The sequence below is a fragment of the Melanotaenia boesemani genome, chromosome 10 (genome assembly GCF_017639745.1).
Source record: "Melanotaenia boesemani isolate fMelBoe1 chromosome 10, fMelBoe1.pri, whole genome shotgun sequence".
In the NCBI taxonomy this organism is placed as follows: Eukaryota; Metazoa; Chordata; class Actinopteri; order Atheriniformes; family Melanotaeniidae; genus Melanotaenia; species Melanotaenia boesemani.
In genome coordinates, this window is record NC_055691.1 from 2698141 (window position 1) to 2718304 (window position 20164).

The following is a 20164-nucleotide window of genomic DNA, read 5'->3' on the forward strand; positions in this document are numbered from 1 at the left end:
CTCTCTCCTCCTGCTGTTGCTGTTCAACACCTGATCCTCCTCAGGATCAGGACCACAGCCATGTCAGGCCCAAAAGTCAAGGCATGATTGTTTGGAGGAAAATGGCACAAATGGTAGTGAATTGTAAGGTGGGATTTTTCTCTTAAAGACTCAAATTCCATTCTCTGAAAAGGAAAAGTCTATAAATGCAACATTTTTACACCAAATGTGGCTTTGCAGCAGATGCAAAGTGTCAGTAAATCTGGGCTTTAATTTTTTTAAGTCTTCAGTTACAAGTTCCATTGAAAAAGAGCACAAAGTCCAGTGATACCATTGAGTTTAGTCCAGCTGGTTCTGGTCCAGTTACAGTATCTCACAGAAGTGAGTACACCTTTCACATTTTTGCTAATATTTCATTATATCTTTTCATGGGTTAACACTATAGAAATTAAACTTTGACATACAGAATATCAAAGTTTAGATTTTATAGTGTTATCCCATGAAAAGATATAATGAAATATTTGCAAAAATGCGAGGGGTGTACTCATGTCTGTGAGATACTGTATGTCACCAGAACATGTAAGTAACTTCTTCCATTGCAGCCTGTCTGTGGGTTATCCCTTTCACATGCTTCTAAGTCCAAACACCTCCACTGCGTCCCCCTTCGCTACCTTTGTGTCCCATTTTCATCCTAGTATATCCAGATACACTGGTGTGGTTTTCATCAGGGTAAACAGCATCTTCTGAATGTCCTTAATGTTGAGTCGCTGCTGGGGCTCTCTTTGCCAGCAACCCAGCATAATGTCATAGACTTCCTTGGGGCAGAGTCTGGGGCGTTCCAGTACCCGGCCCTGAGTAATACACTCTATCACCTGAAAGGAAAACAGATGATGAAAAACCAGATGCATCATTTGAGCAATGCAACACACACTGGCTTTGATGCATAACATCATTATCTAAAAAGGGAACTACCAAAAACTTTAAAACATTTTCAGGATTTGAACTTGTTAAATGGCAGTTTGATTTCCTCACTTTATGACAAAAATGTCCCATTAAGTCAGATTTATTTATTTTGTAATGGCTATGAAAGACTATAATTTTGTATTCTGCACTTCTGAGGATTTTATTATCTGAATAAATAGTGACACTTGTGATTTTTACTCTGCAAAAAATACTGTTAGAAAAATTTGAATTCTAAAATTTGTGCAATATAAATTAACAAAGCCCAAAATGATTGAGAGCTAAAAATTTGCCTAAATGAAGAAAAAGGTCCTTAATGATGCAAAAGGTTTAGAGTTCCAGATACAGATTAACACCAGGAACAGTTTCAAATCAAATCACATAAGAAAATAAAATCTTAATAAAATAACAAAGATACTTCTGGATTAAAAATGCTACCTAATGTTAAATAAACCACTCAAATTTACAGCCATCATAAGAAACCAGAGCTGTCATTAAACATGTCAGAAGGTCAGAAATAATCATGTCAATCAAAGTGAACAATGACACGTCTCATGTAAGATCTGTGCAAGTTAAGGAGGTGGTTTCCTATCAGGTTTTTCACTGGTATGTGTGGAAAGAGGACAGAATCGATATGGAGCTGATCTTACAGCCGTTAGTAATAATAAATGTTAGTCAGCAATATTTTTGTTTCTGTACCTCATTGTTGGCAAGCTGAAACCACGGCTGCTTGCCATACGTGAAGATCTCCCACAGAATGACTCCAAAGCTCCACACATCGCTCTCTGTGGTGAACTTCCTGTACATGATGCTCTCTGGGGGCATCCAGCGGATAGGCAGCATAGTGTGACCCCCCACCTGCATGCACACACACACATAGAGCAGGAAGAGGATTGAAACAGGAATCTGAAAATGCGAGTGTTGGTTCAGACCTTGGATTTTGCAGGAAATGTCTCAAATCTGCAGGACGGGGGCCCCTCAAGAACTGGATTGGTCAACTTTTCCTTCATTCTTTAAAGGCTCAATGTGTAAGAATTACTGACATCTAGTGTTAAAGATGGGTATAGCACAGCTGTGAATGTAGGGTGGCCAACAGTGGCCAAAATTCTTTCAGACATAAACATGTTTTCATCTGTGTGTAGATCCAGTGGCCTCAGGTGCAGGCAACTACTTCAACACTGTGTACATGTACTGTCTTCTTCTATGACCCTTTTAAGGCATTACTTATCCCAAACAGTGCTCTGGCACCTATCAAACAAAGCCAGTACTGCGGTTTTAAAGTTTCACACACTGAGTTGTTTGTCCATTCAGAAACACTGTAGTAAAAAAACAATGGCACAAATATGGCAGCTGCATGTATGTGGACCCACGGCAAATAGATTTAAATCATTCATTGTAAGAGAATAAAAAGATAACAGTTAGTTTAAGTGATTAGATGCCAATAGCAACACAGATTTTAATGATAGGTTACATTTTTCTGTCATTCCCCTTTGATTTTGGTTTTAAACGAAAATAAAAAGTTGAAACATAAACCATTTTCCATTTCTGTGCTAAAATAAAAAATACCACATAAATGCTATTTAGCTGTTTCTAGGGATTCATCTTAGGTTTTATCTACGATCATTACCAAGACCTGGACCATGTCTCTGGTCCACATCAACTGCTTTGGTCGCTCGTCATGATCTATGTAGAACTCATTTGTGTGTCATACAAACACATCGTAATATTTCCTTATGTTGTTTAGCATGCTTGTTAAGAAAGTAATAACTAGCATTTTCTGCTCCTGTGAAGCAGCAGCTATAAAATGGTTAATATTAGAGATAATATTTTTTTTTACATGACTGAACTAATAAAAAGAATTTAGTTTTTTTATGTTTTTGTCAAATAACTGTAAAATAAGAAGAGTGAAAGTTGTGTTGAGGATGAAAAGTCAGTTCTCACCCTGTAATAATCTGTGCTGTAAATGTCTCTGGACATGCCAAAATCTCCAATTTTCACCAGCAGGCCGTTCCCCACCAAGCAGTTCCTCGTCGCCAGATCACGGTGCACAAAGTGTTGGGACGCCAAGTAGATCATTCCGGCTGCGATCTGACTGGCGATGTGAAGCATCTGGGACAGACCCAGCTCGCTGCTGGTCTGAAGAGGCTGCCCATCCACCAGGATCATGGCGTCTGGCCCGTGAGCTCTGGAGAGACAGTTACAGATTTATCAGAAATGTATATTTGATCAAACTATAAGTGGAGCATCTGCACCAAATCAAAAATAAAATTGTGTTTTTAAAGTGTTTTACATGGAAAAAAATAGGTTTAAAGGTCAGACTGAATTGTGGAGTTACCTAACAACGAGAAGCTCTGCAGGAAATCCTCAGCATACAACCTACGCTACGTTTCGCTTTGCCAGGTTTCAGTCTAAAGTACACAGCAATAGCTTTGATGTGTTTTATTTATGTTGACAAAAATCTGGTCACTTTAAACTCACCTCAGAAACTTGTTGAGATCTCCATGCTTCATGTACTCAAAGATCATGCTGAGAGGGTCTCCATCCACACAGACGCCATAAAACTTCACTATGTGCTCGTGCTGGAGGTTCGTCAGCAGCTCCGCCTCACGCTGGAAGTCCTTCCTGGCTGCCAGTGTCGGATCCTTCAGAGTCTGGGAAGATTTAGAGGACCAGAGATCTTTCTGCATCTGTGCTGCTTTCTTTTAGTGATTGTCAGTGTTTCTCACTTCACTTAAATATAACCTGAAAACTGGAAGGTCACACTTTTATTCAGGTTCAACACAATGCTGCAAATCTTTGTAGAAAGTCAGTAGTACAACCCCAATTCTTAGTAAGTTAGGAGTCGTAAGTTGTAAAATGTAAATTAACAAGAATGCAATGGCTTACACAACATAGAAATGTCAACAATACAAATGTTAAAAGGAGCCATTTTACTGTCGTGAGCTCATTGTGAATTTGATGGCAGCAACACATCTTGGATAAATTTGGATGGAGCAACAAAATGCTGGAAAAGTCAGAGGAAGAAACCTTGTGGGTCTTCAGTTTTTCTTCTTTCCCTTTTCTTCTGTCTCTGTTTGCGTCTCTGTGGATGTGATGCATGACGGCTCTGAATCAATGCTGGTTAATCTTGTCTGAAGCCTGAAGAATGTGATGGTGTTTCATGGCTTTAAAGTCTTGCAGGGCCGAGGTGGCTGCATGCAGCAAGGTATGTCTCTACAGCTGCTCTCCGTCCACCTGCATGATGTCATAACTCTGCTGATTGGCTGAAGATGACTTGCGATACATTTTTTCTCTCAGATCTCTTTCTTCTGTGGTTAGCTGAACTTTGAAGTGATTCTACAAAGTTATGAAAATAATGGATAAACATTCCCTCTAAATTTTCTGAGAAATGTGTTTTAGATTTATGATTTGTTCCGTTCACAGAAGGTTCTGTGTTGCTGGATGATTTGGACTATAGTAAGAAAAACAAACTACAAAAAATAGCTGCTGAACTTTTCCCATTACCAGTTGGAGGTGATATATATATATATATATACACATATATATCTACCACCTATAACCGAGCTAAGATCCTCTGGGACTTCCAGACCGACAAAATGGTAATGGCAAACCAGCCGGACATTGTGGTGATGGACAAACAGCAGAGGAAAGTCGTTGTGGTTGACATCGCAATACCAAGCGATTGTAACTTCAGGAAAAAGGAACATGAGAAACTGGAGAAATACCAAGGCCTGGAAGAAGAACTTGAGGAGGCCTGGAAAGTGAAGGCAACAGTGGTGCCCGCGATCATCGGAGCACTCAGGGCAGGAACCCCCAAACTGGAAGAGTGGCTACAGCAGATCCCAGGACAAACCTCAGACATCTCGGTCCAGAAGAGTGCAGTCCTAGGAACAGCCAAGATACTGCGCAGAACCCTCAAGCTCCCAGGCCTCTGGTAGAGGACCCGAGCTTGGATGGATGAGAGACCGCCCACGGAGGGTGAGGGGACAATTTATATATATATATATATTGCAAAGGATAGAGATCAGTAAAACTGGTAAATAATCCAGCTTACTATAAATCCAAGTGCAGTAAAGCTGTTTCCTGCATGCCTCTTACCTTCACAGCCACCAGCATCTTGTCTTCGGTGGAACTTAGGTTGTAACATTCTGCTAAGAAAACTTTGCCAAAAGCTCCTTCTCCGAGTTCCCTCTTTAAAATGATGTCCCGCCGTTTAATATGCTGAACATCTGAGAAGGGAAGGAAGTTTGAGAAGGGGTAGTATAAATTCTACCATATAAAACCTGCATCATACTATCAGGCGAATAGTTAACATGTGGAACTGATTGAGATTGAGCCCCTTGAATCCGAGACACATAGATGATGTTAGGGGTGTAGTGCAAGCACAAAACCAAAGAGTAAAAAGAAAGAAGTCCAGACCATTTCTTCCTTTGATCATTCGGAATATGAGTTCTGTAAGAAAAACACCTTTCACCTGCTGCTTGCACCATTATGGAACAGAATTGAACTAAAGAATAAATGTGACCTCTTGGCTACTTTAGCTGGTCTATGTTTAAAAATTAGTATTACATTAAACAACTACAAGGCTTAAGTTGTCTTTTCTGTCATTTATTAAGTTACAGCAGAAAACAGATTAAACAGTACAAGACTCTGCAGAAGTTGTTTTAAAGTCATTCTCCCTCCAAGAGCGTTTTACTCTACTCAAGGTCAACACCCCTCTCAGCCGATCCCTGCTAGTGCTGAGCGTGTGGACTGTGCAAGCAGCCGTCTAAACAAGTAGTCTGAAGCTCTCACCTTGATAAGACTGCAGCTTGACATGGCCTAAAGCCTAAACTAAATCTAGCCTGGAGTCAGACGGGGTTCTGCAGTCTTCATTAATGCTGCTATCTGTCTGACACCACCTTCAGATTAAACCTAATTTTAGCATTAATATGAATCATTGCATTAATATGAAGATGAATATATAAGTAAACTTCTCTAACACTGGCTTGAGGTGTATAAAAATGAACTGAATTAAACTTAATAGTATTTATTTGGAGTTTTAACACACCTATTTTCTTATATATACTGCAGTAAAAATAACCTGTCAAGTGCAGGACATGTATACATAATATACATGATATACATATGCATACATGTGCTTAACTCTTTATAAGTTTTATTACTGTGTGAGTGAATGGTAAGCCATTTTAGTGGTTGTGTTTTATCTTGTATTTCTAATATTACACTCCAACCTCATGCCCTTTAAATATTCACTTTTAATTCTCACGCTTCCTACAATATTTACTAAGACTGGTTTGCACTTTACTTTTCATTGTTTGTACCATGTTGTCATGTGTACTGTTGTGATCTGCCAATCAGAGACAATCAGATGCAGATTGGCTGCTAGGCTAACTGTCGCACATTTACATTTATGCATTTGTACTTTTCATAAATGTGCTATTTTTTTCCCTTTTTTAATAAATGAATAAAAAGCCTTATTGTATATTTACTGTTCTGCTCTGTCATACTTCCGTCATTTGACTGCTTGGTGCACTGCCTTTCTTCCTACTTTGTTTTGGCCTGGAAATGTTTGGAGGAAGTAGGTCACAGAAGTTAGAGGTCAAAGGTCGTACATACTAAACTCTCTTGCATCAGAAGAGGGGCTGTTAGGTTATTCGACTCTTTAAAATGCAGAATATCCAAAGAGGAAGTAGTACATAAACCCACTCCGCTAGTTTTCCTCCTGCTTCCTATATTGTGGGAATATCCAGGAAAAACAAGTGATGGAGCTGAAAAGGTGCAGAATACTCACAGGTGGTTGGCTTGTTGCAGTTGTGTCCATGTCTGAAGTACTGTGGATTTTCTATTATCGGGATCCTGGTCATTCCAATCACCACAGCATCTGGTCCAACATCCAACATACAGGGGCTGATAATCCCGTGGTTCACATGATGAAGAGGGCTGGTCGAGTTCTCCTCACCACTCATCACTGCTGTTGGACCTAGAAAGACACAGAAGCCACACTTCGATTGGATGAATGTTTCTTCACTACATGGTTTCTCTGTTGTTTTTGCACATCCTGTAGTAGATGTCTATGAGGAAAGGCTGTAAAAGAGTTGGGACGGAAGAGTAAACAGAGGAAGAGTTTATATGTTAGTTTAGTATTTAAGGAGACGGTTAAGCAGCTGCTGAAACTATCAGCTGGTGTCTTCTTATTTTTCTTTAGGACAGAATAATACAGGATATTCTTCTTTCCGCTGTTCATTAAGGAGATTAATTTAATGTACTGATGTTTGTTAATACAGCTTTAAATACACAAATCAGAAGAACACGGAGAAGCTGTTTTCATCTTCTCTGGGTCTCAAAGAGAACCAAGTTTTCTGTTTAGCTGACTTAACTTGATTAATAACATTTACTGAACTGTACCTTTCATTCTGTTATTGTCTTTTATTTTAACTTATTAATTACATATTTTGTTTTAAGACATTTTATGCTCACAGTAAAGTGCTATGGATATCCCTGTTGTTAAACTGTAGGGAAATACACACTAACAAAACACATATCTGGACTCAAATAGCCACTTCAACTTTTCTGGGGATGTAATTTTTATTTATTTATTTTTACATCACCAGACATGTCTGTGTTTGGTAAAATGAGACCTTTTAGGAATCAAAGCTGCATGGTGCACACTGCCACCAACTGGCAATTGTACATCACTTTTCAACATTTTTACACTTTTAAGACAAATTTGGCCTTTACTTGTGCAGTAAAACTGTTCTTTTTTGTTAATTGCTTCAGGCACTTTTACCCAGACAATATAATTCTACAGTGTGGATGTCAATTTTTGTCTGATGTCAATTTTTTTACTTTACCATCGACTACAGGAGATGTGTCACGCCCTCTCCTGGTCTGCCCAAGCCTTTCCTGCCTTTCCTCGGTAATCACTCCCCTTATTGCTCACACCTGTCACAGATCAGCCACACCTGTCTCCCTTTCACCCGTCAGCCCTTATATACCCCAGCACAGGGGTGCCCAAGTCCAGTCCTCGAGATCTACCATCCTGCAACTTTTAGATGCAACCCTTTTCCAACACACCTGAATCAAATGACTGGCTCGTTACCAGGCCTCTGCAGAGCTGAATGACATGCAGATTGTACCTGATTCAAGCGTGTTGGAGAAGGGTTGCATCTAAAAGTTGCAGGATGGTAGATCTCGAGGACCGAACTTGGGCACCCCTGCCCCAGCACCACAGTCACTCCCTGTCGGACATAATCCTGCGCTCATCAAGGACTCACTCCCTCTCCGTTCCTGGCTTTCCTTAACCCCCCGTCGCCTCCTCCATTTTCGATCCTTCCTTTGAGTTTATGGTGATAAAGTATCATTAACCTGCCTATGTCTCTGGAGTCCATGCGTTACAAGATGGACGTTAAGACATTTGGTAACATCAAGCTGACTTTATCTGGCTGGAGAGTTCGCAGTACAGGTGGGATGCAAGATGGCGGCTGAAATAGGCTTTGTTTAGAGGCGTATCACATCATAGTCCAGACCAGACACACACACTCTAGCAAAAAGAAGGAGAAACACTGCCTTAGTACCCTTCATGCTGAACTTTGATCTTCGTCCATACTTGCTGACAAGAAGGAAGAAAACCACCAGCACCACACAAGCAAATCCTGTGAGGCCAACGGCAATGGAAACCTGCGGACCATGGAAGGATTAGAAAGACATTAGTCACACAGTTTCTGGGTTTAAAAAGAACAAAAAAAAACATTCTGAGAAATCAAATCATGATTTTTACAGACGGTGGATCTCAGCAAGCTGTAAAGCCGAGGATGTTGGTGAGCCTGATGCTCTTCTTTTTGGTGAAGTGAGGAATGAACCAGATTTTCTGAAAACTTGTCGTAATGATGGTTTGTTTTAAATGTAATTATCAAAATGGAATTTCAATACTGATACTTTATTTTGTTGTTGGAAAAAATTAATGTTTATTAGCATGGTACTTTTTTAGGTGTTATTTTATTCAATTTTACATGGACCTACTTTTGTGGGATACGTTGCATATTTACTTATATTAATATTACTTTAATACACAAAAATAAAAATAGAAATGGAGACAGGCTTCAAGAAGTACTTACTACTTGTGCATTCCTTTTTTTTCAAACCACAATTTTCTAAAGTAATTATCTTTTGGAAATTTTGATTATGTGAGGGATTAATAAAGATTAAAGTCATTTATTTTTTTTCATTTTATTTCACAAATTAAACATCACTATCATTATACAGAATTCTATATGTACTGTATACTGAAAAGTATATACTATATATAATGCAGTACTAGATTCTCAGGTGAAGTTTTGTTTGGAATTTATTCATTTTTCATATTTGTGTCCACTCTTGTCGATTATATCTCTATGACTGCAGGAAAACTGAAGCAGAAAACTATGATTTTACTTTGGATAAAAGAACAGATTTTTCTATCGGAGGCAAATTTGCCCGAGTCTAATGAGTAGCTTCTCTAGGCTGGTGGATTAGAAGCTAAATTACCACAGATCTTGGGCGACATTGTAAGAAGTCTTTTTTGTTTGCAGAGAAGCAAGAAACATGTCTCTACTCAGCTCACTCACCCCAAATGTATCTTCCTGAGGTTTCTGATTCTCTGTAGTTGGCGTTGCTGGAGTTACTGGAAAAGACAATAAATTACTGTCCTGCTACATCCGCTGGTAAACCATGTATACGCTGTCTGAACTTCTAATACATAACAAAAAGAACTACTCAACTCAGCAATAGAATAAATAGATTAAACTTGAGAAATCATATTTATTTCTATATGTCAAGTAGGAGGCATGTCTTGACAATCCAATATAGTAAGCAGCTCTGGTTGTTGTTTAACGTTCCACTCTTAATGTTGCTTGAAGAAGCACATCATAATAAAGTTTTTAAAACACTGAAGTAATGCCGACATGGTTGAATCTAAAGAATTCATTTAATTTCCGTATAATAAGAAACTGAGAGGATTGTGTGGAAACACCTTGTATGTTGCCCCACAGTAAAGCATGATATAAATACAAGCTTACTGATTAATTAATGTTGACATTATTGATCAGTTTAAACACTATTTCTTCCAGAAGCACGTGATGTTATGATGACAGCTGCAGTTGAGAATCTAAGGCCTTAATACTGTGATGATATTCTCATAAAAAAGTACTTACCATAATCATAATCCATGTCTATACCTGTAAAAAAAAAAAGGCAATATATAAAAGGTAAGAAACAAAGGTCTGAGTCATGTGACAACAAGAGAGGAAAACAAACATGACCACAGATTAACAGAACGGTCCACTTAAGTCTACACCAGCCCCTTTTCAACGTTTGAGTCACTCCTTCCTGAACAAAGACCTCATCCTGCAAGAATTTCCCTCCTTGATTTGATCAGAAAATACTGGCCGAAGATTAGCTAACAGGTTAAATCTGTGTTCACACTGCAGCACCATTCTGGTCTTTTTGGATGTATGTGGCTCATATTGGATTTTTTAAATGGCAGTCTGAACAGCACAATTTTTTTTAATCCGACCCAGGCCACTTTACATGTGGTCCTCGATCTGATCTGAGTCGAAGCAACCTCAGTCTGAACGGCCATCTCGCGTTTCATCCCACTTTGACGTCACAGCGGTGAGACAAACGGCACAGTTATCGAATCATCAATGATAAATGCTATCAAATCATTTTATACAATTAGGCATAATTTTGTTGGTTCTGACTGTGCAAGTACTTGATAAACATGGTGCATCCATATTTACTTACGTAAATAATGCGTGATGTCCCGCTTCACTCTGAACATACATTTTACGTCACCGTTCACATACTGTTCACGCTTAAATATGACGACGGTCGCACCGAAATTATAATATGAATAGCCAAGCAAAAAAAAATGGATTTGAGCGTTAAGACCTTCACTGTGAACATACTGTATTCAGGCAGCTGGCTTGCTCAGGTCACTCTGGGTTTATTCCAGGTAGAAACTCTGTCTCAAATGTCTGTAAGTGTCATAGAACACTCTGAATCTTGTTTTTAATTTCTGTGGCCATTTCTTTCAACACTATAAAGGCATCTGGTGGAATGGTCCCTCTTATATTGAACAAGCTTCATTTAATAGATACATGAACTGCTCTTCCCAAATCGAAGGGGATGTTATTTTCCCATTTTAAATATACATAAATCCCATAAAAATTTCCCCTTCCTTTGCTCTGCTTATCCTCCAGTTCTTGAGTTCTTCACATTAGATGAACTTTGTCTGTGTGCAGATGACAACAAAGTTGCATTTTGTTTACGATGAGTGCTGGTAATATGTTAATTTGGAAGTAAATTAAGTCTCATTTTGGAATTAGTTTATTTTGTTGTCTCTTTTTTGTAATTTTGTAGAAAATCTTTCCTCCCCAGTTTTTCTGCTTGATAATGCATTCTTAAAATAGGGAGAGTTGGGCATTTACACAGTTCAGTTATTCATTTTCTATATCGCTTAATCCAATTCATGGTCGTGAGGAAGCTACAGCCTATCTATCATTCTTGCTGTGAGGCCGCGGCGCTAACCACCACACCACCGGGCAGCCATATCAGGGTATAGTTATAATGAAATTAATTCAATTTAATATTAAAATAATTATTATGCATTGGTATAATATAATATTATATAATTTTATGGTATACATTTATTATTTTATATTTTTTATTATTATTAATAATTTAATGATTCATTTAATATTATTAATAACAACACGATTAACATTAGCATTTGGTTTTCTGTCAACGTCCTACATTGCTGCTTCTTGTTGGCTAGCTGTCTCATTTCACAAATGATAAGCGGCCTCAGCGTGCACAGACTACTTAGAACAATCTGTAGTCTACGTAGTCTGTGCACGTCGAAGTGCGTCGACCCTGAACCGGGACACAGCTCTGGTCTTACGTTGCTGATTCCTCCACCTGCTCATCATTTAGTTTGTTCTCTTCATCAGTGTGTAAATACCCATTAGTTTACTTTAGCTTTCTCCAGTCCAGTCTGTTTATCTGTTTTGGTTTGTGTTCCGGTAAGTTAAATAATTTAAAAGTAGTTAAAAGTTTGCCTCCTTCTGGGTACCACATTTGGGTCCTGTTCTCAAACCTACACCATGACAGAGACTCAAATACCTGATAAGACCTGAGAGGAGAGAGTAATGTGTGGTGCTGTGAAACGCTCTCTTGTTTGTGGTCATATTGCTATGTTGGCCCGGCCATGCTCATAAAGATCATTTCATCTCAAGTATCTGCCTAGTACAACAAAAGGTTAAATATAAAAAAAATAGATAAATGACTTCATACTGTAACTGCATTACAGCTGCAGGTCAAACACAAACCGATGTGCCTCCTCTCTTAAGGCACTAAATATTAGCTTAATTTAAAAGGAACAACTACAGATGTGTTGCTACTGTTAGTGTGTTCTCTATAGGAAGCTTCCAGCCAGCTTACCATCAAACGGCTTGTCGAGGAAGTGGCCATAAATGGTTTTGCTGACCACACCCAGGTAGTTGGTTGCCTCCAACGTGTAGTTCCCGTTATTGTGGTGTGTTGGATTTTTAAAAGTTAGACATCCTTCTATGTCATCCTTGTAAAAATCCATATCGGATCTCACATACTTAGTGTGGAAGATTTCCTGAACAGGGAGGAACACACATTACAATGTCACAAAACTCAATTTTAAATATTTTTTTTGTTTTGTACTGAAACCTAATGCATTCGGCCAAGAATTGGCCATTTATGTGTGAAACCAAAAATGTGATAATTAGAGAAAATATGCCCAATTTCCTCTAAAGATAAACATTACTAGATATTAGTGGAAAAATCTACCTAAAGAAAAAAGATAAAACAGAAAATCATGATGAGATAAAGGCAGACATAAAATGTATTTTAGCTTTTGTGACAGGGAGATACTTGGCTAAATATGTCTAAAAAATTAAAAAAATAATAATAAAACAATATATAATTTTTTGCATTGCTAGCAAAACAATGATGAGTTTGTTAAAGGGCCAAAAGGCAAATGATGAATCAACAACAGCCATTTCAACAACAAAAAAGACAAAACAAATATGATGAGCATGTCTTGTCCAGGACAACACGGAGATGTATGACTCTAAACATTAGTATCTGACAGAATGAAGCACATTCAAGTTGCAAAACCTCTCTGAAGACTTCTCATCTTGAACACAAAGTCTGTTGATTAGCAGAGAAATAAACTACTTAACTTTGGTAAATAACAGAGTTGTTTTACTAAAGCAGCATCCGTCTCTTCAAAGGCTCGAGTTGCCTCACATAAGACAGTTAATAAGACAGAGTTAATACTTCCCTCCACCCTTGATACAGTTTAACTATGACTGATGAAGCTGCATTAAATAAAGACTATTCTTCTGTTAACCATGGCACCACCAGGCTACCATAGAACTGTGTTCCTCACTCGTTTGATGGCAGAGTGACATTTATCATGTACATGTCTGGAGCTGTCGCTGCCCAGCAGCGTCCCAAAGATGAGCAACCACATGTCACAACTTTTCTTCCGGGACGCCTTGTGGCGGAGTTTCGTTTTACACACCACGCCATGCCACATCATTTAGCAAGCAGATATAAACACACTGGCTGTTTTGAACATGCACTGTGATTTTCAGTGATTTGCTGGATTTGAAAACTACATTAATGATGTTATATCTGCATTTTTTAAAGACTACGTACTATTTAGAGGTATATATGTATTCATTTTTTCTATATTATTTATGTATTTAATTTTTTTCAGGAAAACCTAAATAACATTTAATTGATTTAGTGCAACAACTACAAGGCAGAGCGAGTTATGACCAATAAGGTGGGCAGGAATAAACGATCTTTATAATCTGAGTGTTTGAAAGACAGTTTGTACTCTAATCAGCTGTAACATTAAAACTGCTTCTTTTTTTTTTTTGTTTTGTTTTTTTTGGAAAAAGCAGCTTTCGCCCAACAACAAAGCAACATTTGGAACATCCAATATGTGAAAGAGATTTTTTACGGGGGGATTAATCCTACCTTATCATTGTGGAACCATCTTAAGGTGGGGTGGGGCGAACCACGAACAGTAAACTCGATGCACGTGTCATGGCGGCGCTCTGGCTCATTCAGCTTCTCAATGGTGGGAGGAACTGTAAGGAAAGAAGAAACTGCAGACCACTGAGGTTTTTACTTTCACTGTGTGAGTGTTAATACTAAGGTTGTTTTTGAGGTGGGATACCTTCACCATCATTTATCATATATTGGTCTCAGTTTGTACTTATTGATTGGCTTCTTTAACTATTCCAAACCATGACATCTTTATCTATAAAGCACTTTAACACAGAGGCAGTTGAAACAAAGTGCTGTACACAAAACATAAAACAATTTTAAAACAACTAAAACTATGAACTGTAATTTCATCAAGACATACTGGAAGTGAGTTAAATGGTTTAACAAAACGTAAATCTGACGTTAACCATGATTTCTAGGAGAGACCCCCAGAAACCCAGAGAAAGTATAAAAAAAATAAAAAAGGAGCCCTAAAACTGGGACAGAGACTCCACATGACAGGGAGGTTTCAGAGCCAGCACACGTTTACACAAATATCTGCCAAATTAGACTGGAACTACTCCAGTTGAGGACCACGAATAAGAGGATGTCTTCAACCCTTTAATGTTCACACTAAGAAAAAGCAATGGGATTTTTATTTTATTTTATTTTTTAACAAATAGTTGATATAACATAAAATTATTAATTAACAAATGAGCAATAGCTTTTGTTTGGTTTGGTTTGGGAACGGGTAAAGAGTTACAAACCCTCAGCAATCCTGTGTACGAGGAGTTTTAAACAATGATCTGATCTCAGTCTTTGCTCAAGACAAAACCAAACCAAATTCTGCTCCACTGTAAATACTGTTTGGGTGCTACGCTAACCTGTCTGCTCCCCGAACAGACACCTTACTGGAAAGGACAGCAACACAATGTTGTTAAAAAAAAAGGAGAAAAGGTTGGATTTTAAGGCCCATTTCTAATCAACACAGAAGACCAACGGACTCTTTCGTCCATCTCTTGCGTTGTCTACGTGAGGAATTATTGCGTTTTCGGGGACCTTGCAGATCAGTTGCTTGACACAGCAAACAAAGCTAAACCTTTTACCTAAACTTGAATATTTCATCATTGGTATCTAATCTCTTAACTTAAATAACTGTTGTTTTTTTTTTGTTTTTTTTTTAGCAGGGGTGTCCAGCTCCGGTACTAGAGGTTCCCTGCTCCAACACACCTGACTCAGATTAATGCATTATTGTGCAGAACTTCATAGGCTGTCAGATCCATTTAATTTGAGTCAGGTGTGTTGGAGCAGGGATAAATTAAAAACCTACAGGACAGCGGCCCTCGAGGACCTGAGTTTGACACCCCTGCCTTAAAAGGACCAAAGAAGAAGACAGTACTCATGTATACAAACTTGAAGTATTTACCGGCAGTGCTTCACCTGAGGCCAATGGATCCACTCACAGATGAAAACATGTTTATGTCAGGAAGAAGTTTGGCCACTGACAGCCACCGTACATTCACAACTGTACTTTGAATTTAAGATAATTGCTATGCTCATCTTTACAACTAGACGACAGTAATTCTTATACACTGGACCTTAAAAGGAAAAAAATATCAGTCCTCCCTTCGGCCCTGCATTGGAATAGACAGGTATGGAAAATGGATGGTTGGAAGAGTTGATATTTTACACCATCATCAACATACAAGGAATGATTTTCTGTTTTTATATCCATTACAAATTGTCATTATCATGGTTTATGTTCTTGGTTTTTTGTCATATTAAGCTCTGTTTCCTGTTCGTAGTTCCTTCCCTTGTGTGTTCTGTGTTGCTTTCTGTTTCCTGCTCATTAGTTAACCTGGTCTGATTTTGTCACCATCACACCAGACTCTGCGCCGGACACGCCTGCAACCACTAATCACCGCCGTTCATCATCTCCGGAGTACTAAGGACTCACACCTGCAGCCAATCCCTAGCCAGACCTTATAAACCCCAGGACACCAGTCAGTATCTGTCGGACCTCGTTCAAGTGACGTGAACTCTTCCTCCTTCCCTTCCCCGGTCCCGACTGACCCTGACGATCCAGTGGACAAGATCAGTGTGTATTTTCCTAAGATACCTTCTCCAGCCAAAGACACCTGTTCGTAATAAATCTGTCAACTCTGTTCTGTCTCGGAGAGGTCCTACATGACAGATTTGCTCATTCACTTCACCAGTTCGTTGTTAGTCCTTGCCCATGTACATATACCCCTTGGTTTTCAGTTTCCTTTGTCAGATCCTTGCGGTTTTTTCCGTCTTGTGTGTGTGGCTTTCTTCCCTGTCATGTGTCTCCTGTCTTTCTGAATATTTGGAATTAAATAATTTGTTCCTGCATCCCGTCTGCATCCCGTCTGCCTCTGAGTCCTGCAATTGTGTCCTCACCTCTGTTGCAGCATATCTGCTACCAACACAAACTGGTTTTGTCATAATGGTGTGAACTTACAGTGCACAGTCAGATTAATGGAAGCGCTGCTCATTCCCACGATGTTGGTGGCCGTACATGTTAGCAGGAAGTTGTTGTCCTTACTGTTCACATTGACCAACGTTATGTTGATGGAGTGAATACTGTTGTTGTAAAGGGTAGTCTGGAGGACAAAATGAGCAAAACAGCAAAGCAGAAAGTGATGTGTTTACAAAAAATGGAAGGGGGGGTAGTATACAGCACACTCATTTAGCTAAGATGATGTTGGGGAATCTTCATGCACTGTGGGCAGAATGAGACTTTACATCATAGTAAACTTTATCTTGATTGTTATCCTCATACATGCATTTTAGATCAAAGTAAACAAAGAATTTCACTCCACTGAATTCTGTTACTATATTCATAGTTTGGAGTTTACCTTGGCTTGATATTATGATTTTATTTCATTATGTTTATTTGTATTTATGTATTAAGAGACTACAGTTGGTTAGTGTGAAGCACTTTGGTCAACTGAAGTTGTTTTAATGTGCTATATGAATATATTTTAATTGAATTGAATAGTTTATACACTTTAATTTAGTATGAACAGAGACACCGCTTGACAACAGTTATACCAAACAAATGTTTGTGGCCCAGAGCCAGAAGGGGGCCCCTGAGGGCCAACCAACATGTTGTTTTTTTCTTCCTTGTTCTGTCCAGCATCAAAGCATCATAGCAAGCAGAATGATGGTCTCACTGCTGTGTTGCCTGAATTTGCCAAGAGAAGCTTTGGATATAAAGCCCCTCTAGATAATTTAAGTATTTTTCTTGACTTTTTACATTTCTCTAATGCTGATTTTACATATTTATGCTGTACCTGACCTGGTGGTGTAAGGGAGAGACTAAGACAGTGTAAGTTGTGCAGATAATCCAGAAGCTAATTTAGCTCAGAGCAGCTCATTCTGTCCTCCTGACAACTGTTTGGGTGGCACAAGGCTGAAAATAACAACTGATAACCTGGATAATGAAAGCTGTCTATATAGAAATATTAACTGTAAAGGTAAGAATGTTAAATTACATAATAATTCCTGGGCCAGAAGGTGTACAATATCATAATAAAAGGGTAATAAACACTGGTTGGAGGGGCCCCATTTTTGCTTGGGGCCCACAGAGACCCAAGAATCACCCCTGAGTATTAGCTCTCCAATCCCCTTCCACCAAAATGGGATGCTGGGTGAAATGTGTGGATAAAACATAAATAATAAATCAAACAATAATGGTAACAGAATATAATGATTTACAAATCTTATCAACCCAAAATCTATCCTCAGTTGGAACATCATACACGTTGAAAGTGCGACATTTTACCATTTCATGCCAATTAGCTCATTTTGTAAAGGCTGGAAAGGTAATTGGTACAAATCGAAAACACCTGGAGGATCATTTGACAACTAATTAGGTTAATTAACAGGTTTGTATGACTGGGTATAAAAGGAGCATTTCAGAGAGGCAGAGCCTCTCAGATGTAAAGAGAGGTTCATCAATCCGAGACAAACTGGGTGTAAAACAACAAGCAAAAATCTTGGCAGGCTTGTATTAGAAACAACTTTATTAATCTTGTCTGACCTGACAGATAATGTAACTCATCGGGTGTTTTCAGTCAACCTTATCACATTTCCTTCGGTTATTTAGGCAAACGTTGGCCTTCCGATCAAATCATTTCTCAATTCCCAACATGGGATTATATTATTACAGTGTTCCACACTGAAAACAAACATTGTCATACTTATCATTAAAATTCAAGTGATTATTTGCTAATTTTGTCCACCTGTTCTTTTTTTTTCTTTTTGTGTGAAAAATAATTGTAGAAGCTCAACATGTTTAATCCCAGTCAACATCCAAATCTTATTTTTCAGGAAAGCCTCAGTTGTCAGATTATGAGACCAGGACTTGAGAGAATGGTTTGCAGATGAGAAAAGGCTTGGTCACTGTTGATCTGTGTGTTATTTCTACAAAGTTCTGTTAGTAATACATTTTTTGTGTTGTTTTGGTTGTCCTTTATGGTGCTATATCTATTAATACATTATTTTACCTAATTTTGGCCTCATAATCTGGCAAATTTAGGCTGCCCTAAAACATAAAGACTGGATGTTGACTGGGGTTAAAAGGGTTGAGCTTTTACATAAAATTTTACTTAAAAAATAAATAAAAAAATAAAAATAAAAATAAAAATAACAAATAACAAATAAGTAAATAAATAAAACAGACAGACCAAAAATAGCAATAAAAATTGTTTGGAGTTTTCAGGTTCAGGAAGCATTCTTAAATGACAAAACTCATTATGGAAGACAAATTGCAATTTAAGTGTTCATGATCTTGTGTATTTAGCCAAAGTAAATCATTTCAGAAATTATTTATCAAACATAATATTTTCATACAACATCTGCTAGTAAGACGTGAGTCTCATCACTCATACATTGTCCCTTACCTCTTGTGAAGTGATGGAGTTTAAGCCGGTGACAGGCCAGTCCACATCAGGCAGTGGGGATCCAGAACCGTTACAGATCGTTGTAACTCGATCACCTTCCACAACAGTTAGGTGGCTGTGGCTGACTCTGACAACTGGCATATCTGGAACAGAGAAGCAGGTGCTGGGTTCAAACCTTGTCTTCTGTAGCGGAGTTTCTGAACCCCAAGAGATCACAAGGGTTGCAGAAGGTTTTCAATGTACAGAGGATGTCATTCAAGTTAGAAAAGATCATCATTTTTCACTCTGAACAACAGCATACTTTTTCTTTGCACTGATTGTACTCAGGGTACACACAGTTTTAAGGATGTTGTCCCACTCAGCTTGGTGTACCTGCCAGGCGTTTTATCACCCTTAAAATGGTGATACAATGGTGAAGCTGGAATGTAAAAGATTCAATCACAATATTTATTAGAAATATAGCAATTAGATTTTTTTTTTCAAAATAATTTAGCCCTACACTTAAAACCTTGCTTTTTGATAAAGCTTATAGTTAGGGGTGGTCTAGCCATCCTTTGGTTATGCTGTCATAGGCTTAGACTGCTGAGGGACGTCCCATGATGCACTGAGCATTTCCTTCCATTATCATCTCTCTGCTATGTATTTATTTATGACGTTATTGGTGTCATTAACTTCTATTTTATATTCTTCTCTCAGCAGGTCTCCCTGGATAAAAGTTGTAGTGCTTGTTAAACCCTTTTTCTTTTCCTCTGGTCCAGATAGATGGCCGCTCTCCCTGAGCCAGGTCTGAATCGGTATGAATTGATCATGTCTGTCAAGTACCGCAAGATGACTTTGTTGTGAAGTGGTGCTATAGCTGAACTGAAATGAATAATCCTGCTGGTGATGACAAGAGATGTGCAGCTTTTTGATGGGTATGAATGGAGAGACTTCATACTGAACTGTGAGGAAAGGCTGCTGTGGATTATCCAGGATATAAGGCACAATAAACCTGCCATAAGGCAACCAACATAAATCAGAAAAAAAATTACTGGAGCCAATTATTGTCAATGTAACCACTGTCAATGAACTTCCCACTGATGTGTTAATGTAGCAGTTCCCAAGTTGAAAGTGATACAGATATGTTACTGGGTCTGATCACTGCATCAATACAAGAGCAAAAAGCCCCAGCGGGCTAATTCACACATGACACCAACACCTACTTGCCTCCAGATTAATGGAAG

At 38.5% G+C, this 20164-nt stretch overlaps 1 protein-coding gene across 1 annotated transcript in view; it reads right to left on the minus strand.

Moving 5' to 3' along the window:
- Window positions 1-487: 487 nt before the first annotated feature.
- The window catches only part of LOC121647667 (NT-3 growth factor receptor-like), a 35553-nt gene continuing 15876 nt past the window's right edge, over window positions 488-20164 (minus strand). Inside the window, exons 6-18 of the mRNA XM_041997304.1 lie at window positions 18942-19084; window positions 16496-16637; window positions 14002-14114; window positions 12429-12604; window positions 10289-10298; window positions 9546-9626; window positions 8517-8619; window positions 6734-6922; window positions 5038-5168; window positions 3418-3590; window positions 2881-3124; window positions 1639-1797; window positions 488-851 (exon numbers count right to left, since the gene is read on the minus strand). Of these exons, the coding sequence (XP_041853238.1) occupies window positions 666-851; window positions 1639-1797; window positions 2881-3124; window positions 3418-3590; window positions 5038-5168; window positions 6734-6922; window positions 8517-8619; window positions 9546-9626; window positions 10289-10298; window positions 12429-12604; window positions 14002-14114; window positions 16496-16637; window positions 18942-19084 (1850 nt within the window). The 3' untranslated portion in view covers window positions 488-665. The remainder of the gene's footprint in view (window positions 852-1638; window positions 1798-2880; window positions 3125-3417; window positions 3591-5037; window positions 5169-6733; window positions 6923-8516; window positions 8620-9545; window positions 9627-10288; window positions 10299-12428; window positions 12605-14001; window positions 14115-16495; window positions 16638-18941; window positions 19085-20164) is intronic.